At 36.7% G+C, this 23,782-nt stretch overlaps 1 protein-coding gene across 1 annotated transcript; it reads left to right on the top strand.

The window, feature by feature from the left end:
- The first annotated feature begins 3,643 nt into the window (after positions 1 to 3,643).
- LOC144971435 (deoxycytidylate deaminase-like) lies at positions 3,644 to 13,817 on the top strand. Its single transcript, XM_078912342.1, has 5 exons — positions 3,644 to 3,730; positions 6,754 to 6,858; positions 8,852 to 8,999; positions 9,509 to 9,722; positions 11,178 to 13,817. The coding sequence occupies exons 2-5, from the start codon at positions 6,763 to 6,765 to the stop codon at positions 11,575 to 11,577; spliced, it is 858 nt and encodes a 285-aa protein (XP_078768468.1). The 5' UTR covers positions 3,644 to 3,730; positions 6,754 to 6,762; the 3' UTR covers positions 11,578 to 13,817.
- Positions 13,818 to 23,782: the final 9,965 nt, after the last annotated feature.

Raw genomic sequence — 23,782 nt, 5'->3', positions numbered from 1 at the left:
TCAGGTCTATTCGGTTGTCATCTTGTTTTTGCCAGCCAAATACTACCGCGTTCGTGTCACCAGGATCGTCGGCACGGTCAAGAAATAAACGAATGTCCCAACACATCTTCAGCTGGAAAATGCGATACCTGGGTGACCTGACGCATATATTATCCTTCTAAATCGAGAGCCAGAGCATGGGGGGGGGGGGGGGGGGGGGTTAGCTTATGTGAAAGCTACGTGCCGCCCATAACGTTGATATCCTCCTATTACATGAGACCCAGCCTAGAGGAAGACAAAGAATGACTTATCTAAATAACCTAAGAATGGACAAATGTGACTTAAAAAGCAACACAGATTTCATGCGCACCGCAGAGGATCGTGATTCGTGGAGACAGCTGACCGGCAACGTGCTCAAGACCACAAGCCACGATGGATGATGATGAACCTTATTCGGGCGCGCAATCTTCTCGCTTCCAGATCCCAGGCTATACGGTGGTTCAATTCAGGCTGAAAGGAGGGGTTAGCGTGTACGTTAAAGAACCATCGAAGGTAAGGGTAATTGAGAGTACAACGGACAGCAACGAGGTGAATAGAATTTCCGTAGAGGTAGGTGGGCTGTTTAACATCTACAAACCACTAGAGCAACTTGGACTACACCACCGGTACCGGTAGTTAGCCATCCTTCCATCTGTCTGGGACACTTTAATAGCCACCATCATGAATGGGGCGACCAAAACTGCAACGAGGCAGGTAGACAACTCCACTTGTGGATGGACCGTAACGATCTACACCTAGTGTACGATCCTACAGCCAAGGGTACCTTTAGGGGCACCTGCCATAAGAGGGCTTATACTCGATAATAATAATAATAATAATAATAATAATAATAATAATAATAATAATAATAATAATAATAATAAAATAATAATAATAATAATCATAATAATAATAATAATAATAATAATAATAATAATAATAATAATAATAATGATAATAATAATAATAATAATAACAACAGAATGAAAAACTTATCCGGTAAATAGATGATCAGTTGGCCAAATTACATATAGAGATTAAAAGACTTAAAGGCCCAGTACACTCATTACCCCGGGGCAGCGTGGGTCAACGGTACGGTCTTTGCTTCGTACCCAAAAGGTAACGAGTTCGATCACCCACCGCTGCGTTGTATGGCCTTGAGCAAGTCACCTAGCCCTAGCTCACTTTGCGGCGCTGCACCGCGGCTGACGCCTGGGTTATTCCAGTCTTCCCTTGGCATAGACCCTAAAGACAAATGTCCCCTTGGGGATGAATAAAGGGAATTTTTTTTTTTTTTTTTTTAAATTTAAAAGAGAAAAATGGCTGACACTGAAATTATCTACTAGGCCGTTGCCTCTGGTTATGGGTCATCGCACGGGTCACAAGCCTCGTCATTAGCAGTATATTTGCTATAATTTTACTTTTTTTTTAATGGGTATCTAAATCATCAAAAATCCGCCCTCCGCCAGGCCATTTCCCTTCGCCACGCGATGATAAAAATCTTTCAATTTGGCGGAAAATCCGCCAATCTGGCAACACTGACTGAGGGCCTCTTTACCCTTTTGCCGAACTCTTAACTGTGGGAGTCCTCTTTCTATTACCTACTTCCGATTTCGAAGGATGAGCCTTAATCGATACTAAAAAGTATTCTACCGAAGAAAGAATTTCAGTATCGAATCGTGTGAGAGTGGATGGGGTGGAGGCACGAGGCAGATAATGAATAATTTATTTAAGTTAGAATGACTATATTGAATATGAACCCCTAACCCCGATCCTGTCTCTTGAAAAATTCAAATGAAATTCAATTTATTTATCGCCGAGGGGAAATTTATCATTAGGGTAGGCTACATTCGAAGGGAAGGCGAATAAACGTGGGGTCAACCCATGACGTGACTATAGTCAGTCTCTCTCTCTCTCTCTCTCTCTCTCTCTCTCTCTCTCTCTCTCTCTCTCTTTCTCTCTCTCTCTCTCTCTCTCTCCCATTGTTGTATTCTTAGTCCATCTCAAATAAAGTTTTGTGTACGGTTATTTCTATACAAAGCTAAACTAAGGTTTATAATTTGATATTATAGGCTATTCATTTGTAGATCATCACTCCGATACCTTTAATGCGTTAAATAATTACAATTGTTCTCTTACACCACTGCCCAATTGCATACCGGCCTTTGCTAACTCTCACTAACACACTGCCTACACACTACACAGCGCTAGTCAATGACCTTAACCAACCTGGCTCAACCAGGCCTCGACTCTCCAGTAGGCCATGGGTCAACCCCGATACAGGACGGCAAAGTGAGCCAGGGCAAGGTGACTTGATTGATCAAAGTCACAACGCGACAGCAGCTTCTAAAGAGTTACACTACTATGTCATGATGATCTATCCAGGCCGCAACTTCCTCGCCGCATTCGTATACGGACCGAAGTCGATTCGTTGCCATCATGGCAACTTCTCTCCCAGTTTCGAGGAGTCTCTATGTCCCCGCCCCCTGGATGGATTGAATTCGTCCAACCAACTGTAACTGTAGTTACATCATGATTCCAACCGACTCCCATCTTATATATGCGCGGCCCCGTCCGAAGTCAGGGAACAAAGTGTGAGGGTTGCAGGGACTTATTTGTATTTCGGCTTTGGGACTTCCCCACTTCCTCTCTCTATTCTGTTAAGCCAGCCCAGTTGTAATTGTCTCCCGTCGGACATTCGTGTGTTTGTGTGTGTGTGGGGCATGTGCATGGATTTGCGAAGTTTTACATCAACCTTCTCAATGTCATTGCTCCTACTCCAGACCGGAGCACGGTTCTCCGTGGTGGAATAGCATAAAGCTAGGGCAAATATCCATAGAAGTGCTTAATCAGCGCCCCAAGTTGTTCCCGCCAGCTTCCTTCGAAGTCTGTTGCGTTTCTCTATCTTTCTGACAACACTTTCGAGATGTAATGCCCAGGTATTTCGGATTCGGCTCATATGGGAGAAGCTGGTCTACAGTGAGGACGTTCAGTTTACGTGTGTGCCAGCCACTTCATAGATGGAATGCCGTAGCTACAATTTTTAAAGTCTTCATCTTCAGATACCTCTTGTGAAAGTAGGATTCGAGTTTGATGGCGGGCAGATAGTCGAACTCTCTAGCTTCTTCGGGCACAAAGCAAAGACCATACATCTTAGCCACTCTGCTCCCCCTTCACCAACATTTGTTGTCATTTTTGATAATTTTTGTAAATGTTTATATTACGTATTTTGTTTCTGTTTTAGTTTTATTATTTTTTTCATTGTTCATAACTTCAATATCAATTTATTTCGTTTCAGTTATTTATTTTATTAATGATTTATCATTATGGACATTGTCTGGAGAAAGGCTTGAGTGTTTCAAGCAAATAAATAAGATCTCCCGCTTCTAAGAACAGTCGCTCAAATGGCACATGAGTTGTAGGTCCAATTTGCATAGACTTGTTTCATTGACCCTCCAAGACTCTGAAGGTTCTTTTTATTTATATTATCTTAAAGAATAGAAATCTATTTTAATTCATAACAAAGCAAAGTAAGCTACGTATGGAATATCGATTAGCGCGAAAAAAAAAAGTATCGAGTACTCACTAATTTCAACCATAAAACAAATTGGATGATATCAAATTTGGCCCACCACCACCTCCTACGCGAAACTCCGCGAAAGTACAAACAAAACAAACGTTTGTTAGTTTCCCTTTAATATAATATTATAAGGTAATTCAATACTTTCATGCTGACTTTGGTAATGGCTATGATATAGAATTGAAACAAACGTGTTTTTGGGACATGGAGGCCAATGGTAACCAAATCAATAATCAAGGGGTAGAAGTTTGAAGACCCTTCAGCCTTCAGCAGTCCTCGTCAGTAGTCATCAGTAGCAGCAGCCCCGCCTTCTTTCTCTAGTCTCTACTTCTACTGAGTATTGAGAAGACTTCTTGTCTCATCTCATTCATTCTCTTTTAGTAAAGGCTTTACTGCTAGATACTACTAGTAGAAGATTATCGAACTAGAGCGGTCGCTCTGGTACCTCACCTCATAAATCATATTTTCAGAGTCTCAGGGCTGAGAATCTTCCGCCTAAATGGTAGTTTATCTCCGCCCATCCCATCACATTTCCTCTTTTTCAAATTTGCCGTGTCAAACATTTTCCTCAAAACCACAAAATCACCATTATGTCATATGTCATATTTTGACACCTGTGCTCAGTCTCGTGAAATTTAGTGACGGTCCCGTTTTTATGACGTTGGGCCAGACAGTATGGCACCAGATTCAGATGTCACAATATACACAGAAGACCAGTAGTAGTAGTTTTCTTTGATTAGTTAGTTAATGGTTGAAGGGGAAGGGGAGGGACAAATGGGTCTGGATTTTTTTCCCCTGTTGTAGGTACCTATTGCCTTTTAAATCTCTCTCTCTCTCTCTCTCTCTCTCTCTCTCTCTCTCCTCTCTCTCTCTTCTCTCTCTCTCTCTCTCTCTCTCTATCTCTACTTTCTTTCTCTCTCTCTCTCTCTCCTCTCTCTTCTCTCTCTCTCTCTCTCTCTCTATCTATCTCTCTCTCTTCATCCTTCTTCCTCTCTCTCTTCTCTCCTCCTTCTCTTCTCTCTCTCTCTCTTTTCCTTTAGCAACCACATTAAATCATCTGGTATATAGAGATGATATATTAGAAACAAAGCAATGGTGGTTGGCTTAGTTTAATCTTTTTCTTTTACCTTTTGACTATGGCTTTAAATTTAAGAGATTCTTGGGTTGTATTTTATGCTGACTAACTACTAGGTTTCTTTGCTTGTGTTTGATCGATAGACCGAGAAATGTTCCTCCTTTTTGTGACAATTGCTATTATCATCACTGAATAAAAAAACACTTCACCAAAACCACTAATCAACATTCTACCACCACTACTATTACAATCCACCAACATCATCATCCCTACCACCACTACTACTACAAATAGCACAACATCATCCCTACCACCACTATCGATACAACTACCACCACATCATCAACCCAACTACCACTACTACAACCACCATCATATATCATCATCCCCACCAACTTACATCATCCCTACCACACTACATTACCACCACCATCACAACCATCATCCTACCACCACCATACTACAACCACCCCACACCATCATCCCTACCACTCTACTACTACAACCACCATCACATATTCATCCCTACTACAACCAACCAGATGTGTGTAATTACACTTTCAACTTTTGAAATTCAACCGAGTCGTGTTAGAAATTGCTGCGAGACAAATTTTGGATCGCATCTCAGTAAATTTTAGTGAGAATTCAAATTTATAGGTTATGGTCGCATGGATGGGTCATGATCTTCACGATGAAAAATTTCCTCCTTTTTTGTGACCAGTCATTCTCACCCCTGGAGTCTTATAAGTATAGGGACCCTACCTTTCAATATTTCACGACAAAATGATGGCGGAGAACCAAAACAATGGTCATGTAATTTCAAATTTTATTTAAAGTATATTTAGACCACAATAATCAAAAGATGCCTTTGTCATCTGTATTTTGTAATGGTTAAGATATTGATTTTTTATAAATTGAAGCGATTTCATTTTTCAGTCTTTTCAGAAGTTTAAAAACATTTTTTTAAGGTTCCTTTTTTTAACATAATAATTGTTTGATAATAAAATTAAAACGAAGTGTCTACTTACACGGTAACCGTAGGCAGTTTAGTGAGCAGCAGCAGTGGGAGTCAAATTGTGACCCAATTCGCCCATAAGTATAAGCAAGTTGTGACTGGAAATTGTAGTTCGCTTTTATTAAAAGTTTTAGGGGGGGGGGGGGGGTCCAGTTAAAGATGCATAACTTCTTTATAAAGAGGAATATCGCAGATATATTTTGGTATCATTATTTTCGTTACTTACCGGGCACCTAGCCTCAGTATCTACGTAACATACACAGTGTTACGGTAACCTTGAATTTCGACTAATGGGTTAAATTTAAATTGTATTGTTTAATTTTTTAAAATAACACACACACACATATATTGCTTGTATTTGTATTATAGCGGCAAGCCAGTTATCAGAGCTATAGTGTTTGTAGATCCTGAGGCTAGGTGCCCGCGTTACCGTGTACACTCCCAAATTAAAATGGTCTTAAAAAATGACTTGCTATCTACATATCTGTTGGAGATGTGGTTGATATTTTAAAAATAAAAAAACGTGTGTGATATTTAAAAATGTGAATTCTTTTTTTTTTGTATGTGTTTTTTGTTTGTTTGTAAAATAAACCTTTAAAAAAATTAATTTCCATCGTATCACATAACACAACCTTTCAATATTTGCTCTTTATTTGGGGTCCAGGGTATAAATTTCCTCATTGTTTCAAATTTATGTCCATTTATGATTAAAATGAGGGGTCGTTAGTCAGGATTGATCAATTGCATGAAATGCTAAAACGTTTTGAAAATAGCCTTCTCATGAAAAGGTCAAAAAGAATGAAGATCCGTGAAACTGTTGAGAGTTAAATTTAAACAAGATAACATTACTTATTTTCCACTACCTTTCTACTCACAACTCATTTTATGGTGACATGTCATAGTTATGAACATAATTATTGATTTATCTTATAATGTGTTGGACATCGTAGATATTCTTTAATCTTTATTCCATTTATATACCAAAAAAAAAATGTAATTTCTCAAAAGCAATTGTAGACATTAGTCAAAGGGTTTTGGGTAATAGGCTCTTTTTTAATTTTTCAGGCCATCGAAATGCCCTATAAAAGATCAAACTATCTTGAATGGGAGGAGTATTTCATGTCAATTGCATTTTTGAGTGCACAAAGAAGCAAAGATCCAAGAACTCAGGTACATGTCAACTTATCAATCTTCATAATTTTTTTTTATAAAGGCTTTTAAAAGATTATACTAGGATTATTTGTTGACAATAAGAAAAAATAATTAATGATAACATCTTATTATATATTTGGCACATTGGATTTTTTGTAACACTAAGGCTCCGAAACCCCAGGCCAATCATCACCAAATTTTTCATGGTGTTTCCAATTGACTTGAAGATGGTTTGCTTGTTTCATGAGATTTATTAGACAGTGTGATGATTTTATTTTAAAAATCAAATTTGTTTCGTCGAATTCCGTCGAAAACAGACATAGGTACCATCATTTTTAGCATGTGGGTTGTGTTTCAACCTTCTGGTAAGCAAGTATGACAATGAGGTGGGAGTACTTGCATTGAATCGACTCCAGATGGTGGTCACTCTTATTATTTGGATACAATCATCTTCTTAAAATTTATAAAATACATTTTTCGCTTTTAACATTGGAAAGAATTCTAAGATAAGTGAGCAAAATATATTAAGGTATTAAATGCAGAAAATATCTCTCCATGGCCAAATAAAAAGCTTTGTGGAGTTCTCTTATTAAGTCAAAAAATGTTTTGTCTATTAATATATTAAACTATTATTATTATTAAGACAATAGAAATTGTGATAAAATTTTATCCAATACTCGAATAATAAATTTTTAGTTGAGTGGGAAAAAATATATTGCTAGATACTTAAATATATACTTGTATATATTATTATAATATATTTTGAGCTCCTGAATGGCATGCATGTGGAATAAAAATTGTGACCTATAGCATTTTGAACGAGATGGGTATGCGGGTGGTTGGATGGAGCATCACCCTGAATCATATACTAATGTTCGCATGGTGTACGATCGTAGTATGTCGTTCTTCTTCTCTTATAGCCTATCCTGCTCTTGGTTTGTGATATTTTGACAGGGGATATTTTTTTCTGTAAATCTTCTGCCTGTTTGTTCTTGGTTATTTATAATTATTATGATATCTTTAGTTATGATTTTGATTTACATTGTACTAATTTGTTAGATTGCTTTTTTTTGTTCAGCGGTCTTCATATAACTCAATTGTGTTGGAAGAGACCTAAAGCAACAACAAACAAACAAACAAGATGGTATGAAAGTGGTTATAATGGTAGGACTTGGGCAAGATTACATTAGATCATCTTGGTTGTCTCATTCATACTGAGACTTAATCTTGCCAATTTGGGAATCCCATTGAATCAAAACTAATTAAAATGAGTATAGAGCCTTACGTTTTTTATTGATAAAAGTGTCCACGAATGAGTGCTAATGAGGTATGCCTCTATATTTGTTATTTAAGTAGCAATATATTTTTTCCCATTCTCTGGTTTACATCATTAGATATTTATTTCTAATTTCGGGTTTGATTTGAGGATTTTCAAAAATTGTTTGTAAAATTTCAAGCAAGGTTGATGATCATGTCTAGTTGTGTTTATGTGTTGTACTCTAAAATTGAAAAGGTAAAAAGCGTCATACAGGAAATAAGATATTTGAATTATTGTGCTATTAATGAAGATCGGAAGAGATGCATTTTGTTTTGACATAATGTTTATTTCTATATGCATCTCAATTTAGTAACAACACTGTATCAGTGGACAAGAAAAGATAAAGTGAGAAATAAACGAATTTGAAGGTTGTCTAAAGTGAAGAATGTATCAGTAAAGATGAGAGAAGATAGATTGAAATGGTTCTAACATGGGGAGGAAAGTATTGGACTTACAATTAGTGGGAAAGAGGAAAAAGGGACGCCCAAAGATTAGATGGTGGGATAAGGTAAAGGATGATATTAAAGAACTGGACCTGGAGGAAGATGATGCTCTGAACCGAGATGCATGGAGATGTGGCATGCATAATGGCAACCCTGTAAAATGCGGGATAAGCTGAAAGAAGGAGAAGAAGACTGTATCAGGGGGTGGGTCAAATTTTTTCTCTCACTCGTTTCATATTCCATATTACAGGTTGGAGCTTGCATTGTCAACAGACAAAACAAGATTGTCGGTATTGGCTACAATGGCATGCCGATTGGTTGTGATGACGATGAAATGCCATGGAACAGATCCGATGACAAATCAACTGACAGCTGGCTAAACAGTAAATCTCCTTATGGTCAGTTTTACTACAGTCCATAGTGTAAATATTGCTGCTCGAAGCTCGAAAGAAGTAAATAACAATGTGAAATTGAATGTAAGCTTCAATTTAATTACGAAAATAGATAAAATGGACGTATCGGGTTTCCCCTTTATCAACAAAACAAGATGAATGAAACACTACAGATGAATGAGATAAAGTGACAATGGCGTTGTTCAAACGGCTTCAGATACGACTAAAATCTGTACATGTGATTACAAACAGACTGCTAATTTAATTTTGTGGTTTCGCAGATCATACTTTTTTTACTAAAGTGTCATGGCATAAAGCAATGGCGCCTAAGATTATTATTATTAATTATTACTTTTTTTATTATTATTATTATTATTTTATTATTATTATTATTATTATTTATTATTATTATTATTATTACTTTTATTATTATTATTTTAACTTTTATTATTATTATTATTATTATTATTTGATATTGTCATTATTGAACAAATGCTATTGTTACACTTTGTCAGTATGCCATGCTGAACTGAACGCTGTCCTCAACAAGAATCTCGCAGATGTCTCTGACTGCAGGATCTACGTGGCATTATTTCCCTGCAACATGTGTGCTCAGATTATTGTGCAATCTGGTATCAAGGAAGTCGTTTTCTACTCTGATAAATACCATGATACACCGGCAATGATTGCATCAAGAAGATTGTTGGATATGGCTGGTGTTAAATATAGGTAAGGATCATGGATTTATTTATTGTTATATAAAATGGCAACACTCAACTTCAAAGTTTGACTCAAAACTACAATGTGAAATTGAATGTAAGCTTCAATTTGATTACGAAAACAGATAGAATGGACGTTTCGGGTTTCCCCTTTATCAACAAACAGGATGAATGAAACAGTTTTATTGTTTCATAGTGTTTCATTCATCCTGTTTTTTTTATAAAGGGGAAACCCGAAACGTCCATTCTATCTGTTTTTGTTATTAAATTGAAGCTTACATTCAATTTACATGTTATTTATTTCTTCGAGCTTCGAGCATCAACCTTTGACAGAAACAATTATCCGTATTTTGGTTAAACTCTCTCTTTAGCCTGCTATGGTTAAGCGGGAAGAGCGTGAGGGTGTTAAGTGAGGAGTGATAGTGATTCGTAGATGATGTCGCGTGTTGAGTGTGTAATCCACCATGCGATATGCTGGCTTTGTCTTTTTATAAAGCACACTCAGTGGGAATTGTCATTCCATTTCTGCAATGAACAAGACAAGACGTACAAATCGTAACACCAGTCAAAACTCTCTTCATAATTTTGTAAAAGATGGCAGAGAAAAGAAAATTGAATTGTCACACTATTGACAGAGTTCACAATAACGGAGAGTTATTATAATATTACTTTTATCAAGACCACCCATATTTACCTGCCTCATATCCTGTGAAAAATACTCATCACAGGAAACTCAAAGACATCTCGAACAAAAAGGCCCGTTCCCTACTTGTTTGAAATTGCTGTGCTCGAGTGTATTTCATTACATTGCCTTCTCATTGATAAGTGATGTTGCTAGGATGGCGCTATATTTCATATTAGTAGTGAGTGGAACTTCTGTATAACTGCGGCACTAGGGCGTTGACAAAATCCGAAGAAGAACATCTGGATGCCTTCCATCGCACACAGCTAAGAAGGGTACTGGACATCAAATACCCAAAAAAGATCTCAAATGAATCACTCTATAAGATCACAAAAGAAAGACCAATCTCCCTTGACATTTTACAACAACGATGGCAACTTTTCGGTCACATACTACGCAGGGACAAAAACATACCAGCTAACCAAGCCATGTCGGGATACTTCCAAAAACACGGGAACCTTTTCAGAGGAAGACCGATCACAACACTCCCTGTGATCCTAAACAAAACCTCACACACTTGGACAAAGCATTAGTCTCATAACGGTAGGGACCTTGAAAATCTGAGAACCCTAGCAGAGGACCGGCAATATTGGAGACACCTCACACAGGAAATACTGGAAACAGCCAAGGCGACCCGATCTTTCGGTCGAGACGCGAAAGGCATCTAAGTCAAGTAAGTCAAGTGAGTGGAACTTCCCTTAGTAAGGCTGGTAGATTCTTTACCAATTCACGTCTTGCTATTATTGTCATGTCTTTCTCTTTTCTTCTTTTATTTTATACAAGACAATTCAGGCCATCACAGAAAAAGGTTGTTATCGATTTTGAAGTGATTGAAAGCACACCAGGTTTAGACGGGTCTGTGGTGTTAAAAAAGAGTGGAGAGACTATAGATTCTGGGACTACTGCTGATAACTCAAATAGCAAAGGCCAAGACTCGGTAAATAATAACAACAAAGGTGTCGACAAAACCCCCAGCTTTGATAATCGAGCACCGATATCGACAGCTTTTGTTCCAAACAACCAACAACAGACCCAGCAACAACAACGACTAGACCGGTCAGCGACTTCTGTGGAATCTGGTGTATGGTGTTTCTCCAATGTTGTAACCAGTCTATTGTTTGTCGGGGTAGCCGTGTTGTGTACTTGGTTTGGATCATTGTTGCCTTCTCTTACCACAGAGTAGTCCAGACCTGCAACTTATACAGATTTTATTTTTAAAACGTAACGTTTTGATATTTTTTCTTTCCATATTCAGATTTGAACTTTGAAATTTATTAGTAAAATTGGTGAAAATATTTTCTGTCTTTGAGACATGTTACTAAATTGAACGTCTACACCACATCAAATATAAAGCATTTTAAAACGGTAATTATTATAAATGAGTTTGACAACACACCTATTGGTTTACTTAATTTATTTATTATTTAAATTCCTTATGCAGTATAGATTGTTTAGTTTGTTGCCTGGTGCAGGTCTAATACTAACTTTTTGACCCTTTTTGTGTATGTCAAATTTTATGGGTGTGCAATGTGTCAAGGACTCACCTTTGTGGCACCCTATAGTTGGATTTAAACTAGGGACCACCACGTCAGAAACTAAGTGACATACTGCATGACCACTAAGCTGCATATCTGTACATAGAAATTAAGGGGTTTACTGTGTTTGGTTTAGTGAATTTTTCTCACAAAAGGTAAGAGATGATTATAGACTGTTGTCTTTAAATATTATTTCTCACAAAGGGTAAGAGATGATTATAGACTGTTGTCTTTAAATATTATTTCTCACAAAGGGTAAGAGATGATTATAGACTGTTGTCTTTAAATATTATTTCTCACAAAGGGTAAGAGATGATTATAGACTGTTGTCTTTAAATATTATTTCATCATAAAAACTGTTTGTTGTTTCCTATCTGAATATGTAGAAACCTCTGACCAAGGTAATATTATGACATTGATAAGTAAATGTAAATATATTGGGGGTATATTGAAACTATAGTAGAATGTCATGTCACAAACATCTTTGAGATTCTAGAGTTAAGGCCATTGACTCGCTATTTGTATGCTTTGTGTTATTAAGAGTTGGTAAAGGCCTGTGTTTCATGGGCAGTGAGGCTGGAGACGAATTATAATGAATTAATTCCTTTAACGACAATTCATATTGAAATTTTTGTAGTTCCCTCTCGATCCTAGTGAATCGAAATGTTCTGTAAGCGCGGCGAGAAACTCAGTCATTGGTGGTTATGTAGCAATGAGGCACTAGAAATTGAAGGGGCAGTCCTGGGAATATGACGATATTGTTGGAGTTTATCTCACAGGTTTAGACAGGGGTGGACTTAAATATCCTTCTGCACCCGATTTATCATTTTATGATTTATTGAATCATGCATACTTTATATCTATTTTTTAAAACAAATTCTGTTGAGAACATGTGTAGAAAAAGGTCTATCTAAGTATGGCAAATTTTTACTACTACTACTACTACTACTACTACTACTACTACTACTACTACTACTACTACTACTACTACTACTACTACTACTACTACTACTACTACTACTACTACTTCTGGGTGGGGTTCCTGACCTCCCATAGTGGTCAGGGAGGTACTTACTGTGTCTTCTGTCCCCTTGTATCTGTTTTCCAAAACGCTTTCTGTCTTTGTCTTGGAATGAGATTACTTAGTTTTGTCCTGGCCCTGGCCGGAGTCCTAGCTGGGAGGGAAACAGTCAAATGCATAGTTATTGTTTTGGGAGATGATATTTTTTTCCTTGTAAATCATCTCTCTGTTATGTATTATTATATTTGTCATTTTTAATGTATAGTGTAAGCATTTGAGTGTATTCCTCTTTGTTGGATTTTGTGCTTGTGTCTGGATGAGACTTATAGGTAATCTCAAACTAAGCACATTGGTGGTATGCTCTTGGAATCTACATCTGATCCCTATTTGTTCGTAGTTCCCGTTTGTCTTCCTTTTTTTTTTTTTTTGGGGTGCTTTGTTTGTAATTCTAGAACTTTTTACTATCCCATTTTCTTCCTTTTTACTGGCGCTGATATAACCTAAATGTGTTGCAAGCGCCGTAAAACCCTTAAAAGCAAAAACAAACAAACTTCTTCTACTACTACTACTACTACTACTACTACTACTACTACTACTACTACTATTACTGTACTAATATTATTGTTACTGCTACTACTACTATACTACTACTTGCTTGATCTATATGGATATGTGTAATAAGTTTGCAATTCTCTCTATGACAGCCATGTATTCAATAAAACGCATTTCTTAATATTGCAGCAATGAATTGTACAAATTTGTATAATATATGCTAGTTTATATTGACGGTTATTTTATATATTGTTTTATGTTAATGTTTATTGGTGACATTAAATAAAATTTCCTTTATTTATGTTTTTGGGAAAATTGTCTTATGGGTCTGTGTACATCAAGGAATTTGGTTGGGGTCATTTTTTTTACATTTTTATATATACATATATATATATATATATATATATATATATATATATATATATATATATATATATATATATATATATATATATATATATATATATATATATATATATATATTTATGAGTGTTGGCGGGTACTTGTAGGAACGAAAGTGCTCGATAATGGTGGTTAGAGCTAATATATAAATGTAAATTTTAAGCAGCGAAACAACGTTAGTTTGGAGTTCTCTACGGACATTACTTACAAATGGATTCTGCCGACTGATGAAGTGGGAACACAGAAACGAAATCGTCTTGGCAGAATAATGTGAGTGAAAATTTACATTTATATATATATATATATATATATATATATATATATATATATATGAGGGGTCAGGAACCCCACCCAGAATACCCAACAGCAATCTTCGCCTCTCATGGAGAAAAGGTAAAAAAAGACCCATGTATCTATATATATATATATATATATATATATATATATATATATATATATATATATATATATATATATATAACACACACACATACATACATATTGATTTGTAAACTTTCGAGTGTACTACTCTTGGTGGGTGCCCGTACTTGTGCCGGGATACTTTTTAGGTGATCTTGGACTAAAAGTACACTTATAATGTGCTCTTGGAATCTACCTTTGTTCCCGGTTTAAGCCATTCCCCTTTGTCTTGCTTATTCTTTGTGCTTTCCATTGTAAATCTATATTTCTTTGACTCTAATTTTCTACAATTTACTGGCGCTGAAATGATCTAAATGTGTCGCAAGCACCGTAAAAGATTTAGAAACAAACTGTTGGGATATACTTATTCCTATTCTTCTTTGTCCTCTTTTTCCTCAGGCCATTGTGATCCAACTACCGCTATTGAGTGCTGCCCAATTGGTAAAAATTAAAACAAATTGTAGCATGAAATGATTTAAGGAGAATGATTTGGAAGAATCATTTTATTTGGGTGATGACTGGACTTCAGCTCTGAGCGGGAAAACGTTGGCCCTCCCTTGGCGGTGAATTGATCGCCAGTCCACATCCTTATGTCTTCCATCCCTCTATATAATTTGTCCTTATTACATGGCTTTGTATCCCTATTCTGAGAAACGGACGGATTTATCTTTTTGTGAGTGATATTTTTTCCCTTGATAATCATCTGTCCATCTTATAATATTGATATTATTAGTCACATAGATGTTAGTTTTGTCATTATAATGCTTATTTTGCAACCATCAGAGTGTTTCTTGCAGGAATCCTGTAGTGGTATGTATATAAGGGAGGGATTTTTTAAATTGGTTTAGGACTTGTCACAATGATATAATATTGTTCTTGAGTCTACTTCTGATCTATGTTGATCTATTGCCCGTTGTCTTACATTTCTATGCTGCTTGATACTTACAGTTAAATCTGTTTGACTATTTTTAAAAAATCTTTTTTTACTGCCGCTGATATGGCCTTAAAGTGTTGCAAGCACTGTAAAATCCCTAAAAATAGAGAAACAACCCTTTATATGAATATCCTGTAGCATTGATAAATAAAGAACTTTTCCTCGTGAACTCTGCTTTGCCCTACCTACTGCCGAATCGAACCATTGGCCCATAAGTCGCATGTTGTCATACTCATACCACCGAATTCTAAAGCCATATGTACAGATCTTTTTTTTTTTAATTGGGGGTTTGATAGCAAATTTTTGAAGAAAAATTAAGATGGCGGTCGGATAAATTATAGTATAGTTTTATTTCAGGAGGCCGAATTGTAAGGGAAATAACTATGTATATTATTTGTGAGTCAAGAGGTTTTACCTCAGTTACGTCCCGTCGATTAAAAGAAATGATAAATTCCAAGCGCCTGCAATACAATGCAATGGAATCCTGACGAAGTAAACACTACTTGACCAGAAAGATTGGTTGACGTTAAGTAAGGTTGTCTTTATTCAGTACCAATTGGATTCAATGGTCTGATATCACGTCACCCAGCAACGGCGAGAAGCGTGGTTTTAAACAACGAAAATCGGTACTTTTTATTCTGCATGCTGGCTAGAACTTTTCATATGTCATGTGATCAGAATGTATAAGTCAAAGCATGATCATATTGATAATTTTTTTCTCCTCTGGATACACTTCTATGCTCGTCGGAGAAATATTTCATAAGGGCGTCCGCCATTGTTTCGATAGTTTAGAGCCAGTTACTAAGTTACTATGCGTCATTACAAGGGAAGTGACGTCATGACTGTTGAAGCCTCTTGAATATGCGTAGATAAAGAACAAACAATTTAGAACCAACAAGAGGTATTGACTTTAAGCAGAAGTTGACTTTATGTGGATGCCATTATATGCGTTTACGCCATTCAACTGTTCAATGGCATTTTAAAACAGTCATATAGGTGGTCGATTCTCACTAAAAGTGCTTAACAAAGGTCCCAAGCCTATAGCAACACCAAACTTGAAGGACAGGATAAATTACCGCTGTTACCGGCCAAGTATTTTTATTACATTAAAGTTTGGTGAAAGGATGTGAGTAAAGTGCCGTTTCCAATGACTCAACTTTGGGCCGAAGCCGCGGGACTAAGACCAGGAATACATAGGTTCGAAGCCGAGAGTCATACCATAAGACCGTTTTTTTTTCCTTTACTAATCTATTCAAATGTTTTGTTTTGTGTATTCTCTCTCTCTCTCTCTCTCTCTCTCTCTCTCTCTCTCTCGCTCTTTCTCTCTCTCTGTCTCTTTGTCTCTCTCTCTTCCTCTCTCTCTCTCTATCTGTCTCTGTCTCTCTCTCTCTATCGCTCGCTCTCTCTCTCTCTCTCTCTCTCTCTCTCTCTCTCTCTCTTACTATCCCATTTTCTTCCTTTTTACTGGCGCTGATATGACCTTAATGTGTTGCAAGCGCCGTAATACCCTTAAAAACAAAAACAAAATCTCTCTCTCTAATAAAAAATAAATAAATGAATAAATAAAAAAGATGTTTGCGAAGTAAGGTTGATCCTCTTCCGTTATATACATACAATGCACACATCCAAACAATAAATAAGAACACGGCCATTACTTTTTAATGATATTTTTCTTATGCCTATGTATTTTACTTTTCTGGATTTGTCGTAGGGGTGTGGAGTTTGTTATTATATGTAACAACACACTCGACATCCCTATACGGCAAACCCAAAAAAGTAAAACGCGTACAACACACTGCACTGACACACACATACAACTATAACACACTGCACTGAAACACATACAATAACAAACACACATACCTACTCTGAATCACATACATATACCAGGGTGGGGTTCCTGGCCTCTCAAAGTGGGAAGGATGGCACTGACTGTGTCTTCTATCCCATATAGTATATCTATTTTCCAATTTGCTGTCTGTCTTTGTCTTGGAATGAGATTACTTGGTTTTGCCCTGGCCGTAGTGCTTAGCTTGGAGGGAAACAATCAAATGCTTAGTTATTGTTTTGGGAGATGATATTTTTTCCGTGTAAATCATCTCTCTGTTGTTATGTATTGGTGTATTTGTTGTTTTGAATGTATAATGTAAGCATTTGAGTGTATTCCTCTTAGTGGGATCTTGTGCTGGTATCTGGATGTGACATTTAGGCGATCTCCTCAAACTAAGGACATCGATAGTATGCGCTTGGAATCTACATCTGTTCCCAATTTGAGCCCTTCCCCTTTATCTTACTTTTTAACAACATTTAATTACGAAAACAGATGAAATGTTAACAACGCCACTACCACATTATCTCATTCATCTGTAGTGTTTCATTCACCCTGTTTTGTTGATAAAGGGGAAACCCGAAACGTCCATTTTATCTGTTTTCGTAAATGAATTGAAGCTTACATTCAATTTCACATTGTTATTTATTTCTTCGAGCTTCGAGCAGCAACATTTACATGAAAAAGCAATGACAAAGTTATGTTGTCCATTGCTACATTTATTTATTTTGGATAACAAGGTGGTTATCTTTTAGCTATTTGGCTCCCATAGCGGGCAGGGAGGTACACACTCTGTCTTCTATCCCCATATATCTGTTTTCCAACATGCTTTCTGTCTTTGTCTTGGAATGAGATTACTTAGTTTTTTTCCTGGCCCTGGTCGGATTCCTGGCTGGGAGGGAAACAGTCAAATGCATAGTTATTGTTTTGGGAGATGGTATTTTTTTTCCGTGTAAATCATCTCTCTGTTATGTATTAATATATTTGTTATTTTGAATGTATAATGTAAACATTTGAGTGTGTTGCTCTTTGTTGGATTTTGTGCTTGTGTCTGGATGAGCCTTGTAGGTGATTTCGAACTAAGTACATTGGTGGTATGCTCTTGGAATCTACATCTGATCCCCTTTGTCTTACTTTTTCTTGGGTGCTTTAATTGTAATTCTAGAACTTTTTACTATCCCATTTTCTTCCTTTTTACTGGCGCTGATATAACCTAAATGTGTTGCAAGCGCCGTAAAACCCTTAAAAACAAACAAAATTGGCAATGATATAGCTTTATTTTCAGTATCGTCCATACTCTATCCCCCCCCCCCCCCTTCCTCCCTCTTGAAAAATAAAAATAAGGCGAGTCCGACTACAGAAATAGATAGCACCGAATCCAAGGTTAAACTCCGATGTGAGGGCTTACAACAACAAAAAAACGCGAGCTTTTATATGGCGCAATATCCACCAAACGTGCTCAAAGCGCTTACAACAAGCCCATAGCCAACAGCAACACTTAACATGCAAGACAAAACATGGCGCCTGTACTGTAAGCGATATTGCAATTTTTCTTACAAAGACATCGGCGTTAACGACCAGGTACTCATTTGACACCTGATTACGGTGAGAGAATGAGTAAAGCCTTTTTCAAGGACTCAACTATACGCCACCCAAAGCGGGATTCGAACACAGGATTTTCCGATTTCGAAGGCGAATGTCATATCACTAGACCACATAGCCGCGAAATATACAAAAAGAATGCGGATTAGCAGCTGTCTAAAATCAAAACATGAACATGAACAGTGTAACAAGAAATAGAAAATCAAAACATGAACATGAACAATGTAACAAGAAATAGAAAATCAAAACATGAACATGAACAATGTAACAAGAAATAGAAAATCAAAACATGAACATGAACAATGTAACAAGAAATAGAAAATCAAAACATGAACATGAACAATGTAACAAGAAATAGAAAATCAAAACATGAACATGAACAATGTAACAAGAAATAGAAAATCAAAACATGAACATGAACAATGTCAAAAGCCATGGGGTCCGATTGGTCTCATGAGAAATACGCCATCCGTCGCCTGGTATATTCTTGCGCTCTGGTATGACGATCTTGGATCCACAACAGTGCCAAGACCAAGCTTGAGAGTTAAAAGATGTGATATGAAACCTCGATTACATGCATCTTGCACAAATATTTCCTTTCCTATTTTAGATGGATGCTGTTGTCTAGGCCAGAAATTAAACGGAGCCATACGAAGACTATGCGGACTTGGGAATTTGGCCTAGATATATTAGTTTTTAATGTGTACAATTTTGTTAGGTACGTCAAATCGTGTCGGTTTGCTGTCTGAAAGTGTTCAAAGTTATAAGGGATGTCTAAAAAGAAACAGGAAAATGAGATTAATTTTTAAACCGACAAACATTTTTTCTGTAAATACAGAATCATAGGGATACAATTCTCTTCCTTGTGAAATGCCAGCACCGTCACAATGTTGTTCAGACGACGAAACCATCTGGATGGTGTCGACAAGACGACATAGCCAAGACATACCTCATAGAAAGGCCGGCTTGGGACTGTCAAGCAAAAAATAATCTACTGGTTGATTACCCCAGCTCACACATGGCACCGTCTGCCTTTTGCTTGTTTCGTCCCTTCAAGCGCCGTGTAGGAGAAAGAGGTTCGAGACAAAAGAAGATATTGTTCAACTTCTTTCAATTGGGTATCCATTCGCTATTTATTATCACACTGGAAAAATAATGCATTTGTTTGCATGAAATCCTCACTGAAAAGTAGCTAAAGACACTCAATTGTAGTTGATTTCAAGTGGATGCAATCAAAACTTTTCTTTTCTTTTCGGACACACCTCGTACCCCGTATCTCGGGGAACTCTGTACACCATTGAAATTCGGGATACCTGCCAGTTAGATCTATACTAGAAAATAGCAGCTCTGTCTGGAATCCTCACCTCAGAAATCCAAGCAATCGAACTAATATACAGCATGGCAGTTTTATTTATCAATCAAAACAACCAATAACCCCCCCCCCCCCCACACACACACACACACACAACTGATTTAGATATTAAACCGTTCCATCAGAGAAGCAAGTGGGACAACGTGATAATATTTGCAAAGGCCTATACAACCAACTAAAATCACTCCAATGTGAACCCAACAAAATAAGAGGAAGTCATCAAGAGTGAACGTTCGCAGCGTCACGCCGTCAACTTTGAGGCAGTGGAAAAGTCACATCTCCAGAAAAAAGCAAAGCAAAAGTCTGTGGCATCTTCAAAATGATTAAGTTACAGACTAAAAGGGAAGAAGAATGATCTGATTACCAAAATTATTATTTTGCTGTAAGGTCATTGAACTTCTGAAAGTGTCCAGCTATCCTGTTTTAAAAGGGGGGGGGGGGTATTTCTGGTCCGGAATAATATACAGTAAAATTACTTTAAACCGAAAGAAGCTAAACCGAAAAATACCTTAAACCGCAAAGAATGTAATAAATTGTACTAGCTCCTTCATTATCTTTGTACTAATTCTTACGATGAACCGAAATACTTCTAAGCATTACTTTCTTTAAACCGAAACAACATGAGAGCACCTTCCCTTTTTCTCTCTCTATTTTTCTTCAAATATTCGGGAAGGTTGACATGCCATTTCATTTCCAGTTTGTTTAAATGTGTGTGTAAGGGGGGGGGGGGGGGGGTCTATGTAATTAGGCCTTTGAACCTAATGGCTTTTCAACAAAAGAGGGGAGTGTAGTAGACAGCCTAGCATTGACACGCATTTTCATTTCCATTTCACTTCACCTCATTATCAATTATCACACAAGACCTTTCGATCTTATTTTAGCTTTACATTTTACTAAAAGATGTCCAAAAGAAAGCACTGTGCTTACATGTTGGAGTTTAAAATCAAAACACTATGTGAAGTCGATGAAAAAAAAAATTGAGCAAGACGGAGATATGTAAAATACACGGCATCCCAAACTCAACTCTTTCAACTATTTTGAATGGAAAACGAAAAACCCGAAAACTATTTTCAAAACACACACACACACACACACACACACACACACACACACACACAAAGAATAATAAAATAACATTTTTTAAAATGGTTACAAAGACGGCATTTATTCAACAACTCCATTTAAGGGGAAACCCATGATATGATTAAATGAGCAAATTCCTTAAATAGTTACTACACTTGAAAAACATCGCAAAACGGGAACTTGCTTTAAACCAAAATGTCTTTAAACCGAAATGGTTTAGAAGGCCCCCAAAATTTCGGTTTAAAGTAATTCTACTGTAATTGTATACAAATTCTAAGATATGACAATGATATCACCAGACATAAGATATAAGATATAAAAAGCTTACAAGTGTAGCTGGCATACCCAGTAGTAAGGTATTCTATGGTAACGGCAAAAACTTGAGACTGCGGAGTTATATCTTTCAAACACCCTCTATAATAATATAAAAATTAGAACAAATTGTCTGAATCCAGAATATTTTGACAAAAATGTTTTGGAGGTTTACATCTTAATTATTTAATAAACAAACACATTCAGAATTGAAGAAAAGCCTTGCAAATGTTCATTTAAATTTTATTCGGACTTAACCCCAGGCTTCACGTGTAACTCGATAAAATCTAAATTGTTCAAAATATAATATTTTATATAGAAATTCACCAACGCCGAATAAAGATGAGATAAAATAACCAATTTATCAACCAATTGTATTGCGGCCTTAACGGGGTTACCGCCAATTTACGGTTGATTGTGAATTTTCATGGTTCGATTGCTCTGGTGAGCGTGTTTGGGGGACGCTTGATGGAGCAGAGTGTTTGATCGCGATGATAGAACACATCGTCAAACTGCGATTAGTCTATATTCGTGCGTCAATTTCGCGCAAACAAATTCACAGTTTTATTCAGACGTGGTGACCGTATGGTAATTTGGACATAACGCAAAGCTAATTCCGTTCTGAAGGTCATCGTAATATTGCTTAAAGTTACGCGTTTTAACAAAATAATGACACAGGAGCAATGTGTTAAGTATATTAACGCCCCTGTTGAGATGTATACATTATTGATAGGGACAGCAATAGAACGTGTCTCCGACAACTCTTTTCGATCATGAACCTACCCGGGTCTAACGCGCTAAAGAGAATAAAATCTTGTTTTGTGACATCCACTTCATCGCTTTGGGAAATAGACGGACCCTTGCACTCGCCCGTCAAATATCCAAACATTGCGGAAATGACTCTCATCTTGTTAAAGCCTCTCAAACCTGGGACTTTATTTAAGTCCAAGGTTTTAGAGCATTGGCGGTCGTTCTCCAGAGCGAAGTTGTTCGCGACTCCCTATAATATTTTTTCCAAGAATTTGACATCCCACGAACTAAACTCCCTTTAACAGTTTTTTAATACGAAAACACTGGGTCACCGCGAACCGACTTAGAACCAACCATGGTCGCAGCAAAGAAAGCCTCTATCGATGGAGACTCATTGACTCACCAATCTGCCAAGACTGCAAAGGGGCGCAAACAATCGATCATCTGGTCCTGCAATGTCCAGTAACAAAATTAGAAGGGGGGTACGAAACAATCTTTGAAGCCGGAGATGACCTGACCTTCATGGATCGACAAACATAATTTGGAGGTGTAGCCATACGCTACTACTACTAATACGTAATAAAAAAAAGTTTAGTTTAAGGCTTTTCGGCAACAGCTGTGTGCTTTGTTATTATCTCTATGGTTCTTATAATATCGCTTCCTCACTGATTAGTGGGGACCATTTGGGTACTTCAGACGGCCGTGAGTGGTGGTGACAGTTAGGACCAAATATCATTAGATTTTTTCAAATTGCTGGTAAAAGCATGACATTTTTCACGATGATCACAGGTACAGTGCCTAATACAGGTGACAATTACTATAAATGTTATAATTATTAAGGTTAATTAAGGTAAATAATAATGGTAATAACAATATCTTATCAGTGGTGGTAATGACACAATGGTTACCAACAATAATTCATTATTGTTATTATTATTATTATTATTATTATTATTATTATTATTATTATTATTATTATAATTATCATTATTATTATTATTATTATTATTATTATTATTATTATTATTATTATTATTATTATTACTATTATTATTATTATTATTATTATTATTATTATTATTAGTAGTAGTAGTAGTAGTAGTAGTAGTAGTAGTATTACATGTATAATTATTATTACAATGATGATGATGATGATGATGATGATGATGATGATGATGATGATGATGATGATGATGATGATGATACTATCGTTGTTGTTGATGCTATTTCCAAAAAAAAAAAAAAAAGGAATACATAGATAGAAATAAACAGCTACATGAATAAATCAATAAATAGCCTGGTCTCAAATGCGCTCAATCCTCTGTACAAGCGCTTTTGGATCAGCGTGGCTCAGCTGTAAGTCTTTGCTTCGTACCCAAAAAGGTACCGAGTTCGAATACCCTCTACTCTGCTGTGTAGCCTTGAGCAAGTCACCTTGCCCTAGCTCAATTTGCGGCGCTGCACTACGACTGACGCCTGGGTTATTCCAGTCCTCCCTTGGACTAGACCACTGAGACGTATTTTCCTTATGGGCTGAATAACGGGAATTTTATTTTATTCTTATTTATCTATTTTTG

Source organism: Berghia stephanieae, chromosome 4 (assembly GCF_034508935.2).
Source record: "Berghia stephanieae isolate SIO BIC M18660-M18661 chromosome 4, UCSD_Bste_1.3, whole genome shotgun sequence".
NCBI lineage: Eukaryota > Metazoa > Mollusca > Gastropoda > Nudibranchia > Aeolidiidae > Berghia > Berghia stephanieae.
This window is presented reverse-complemented; position numbering and strand designations above follow the sequence as displayed.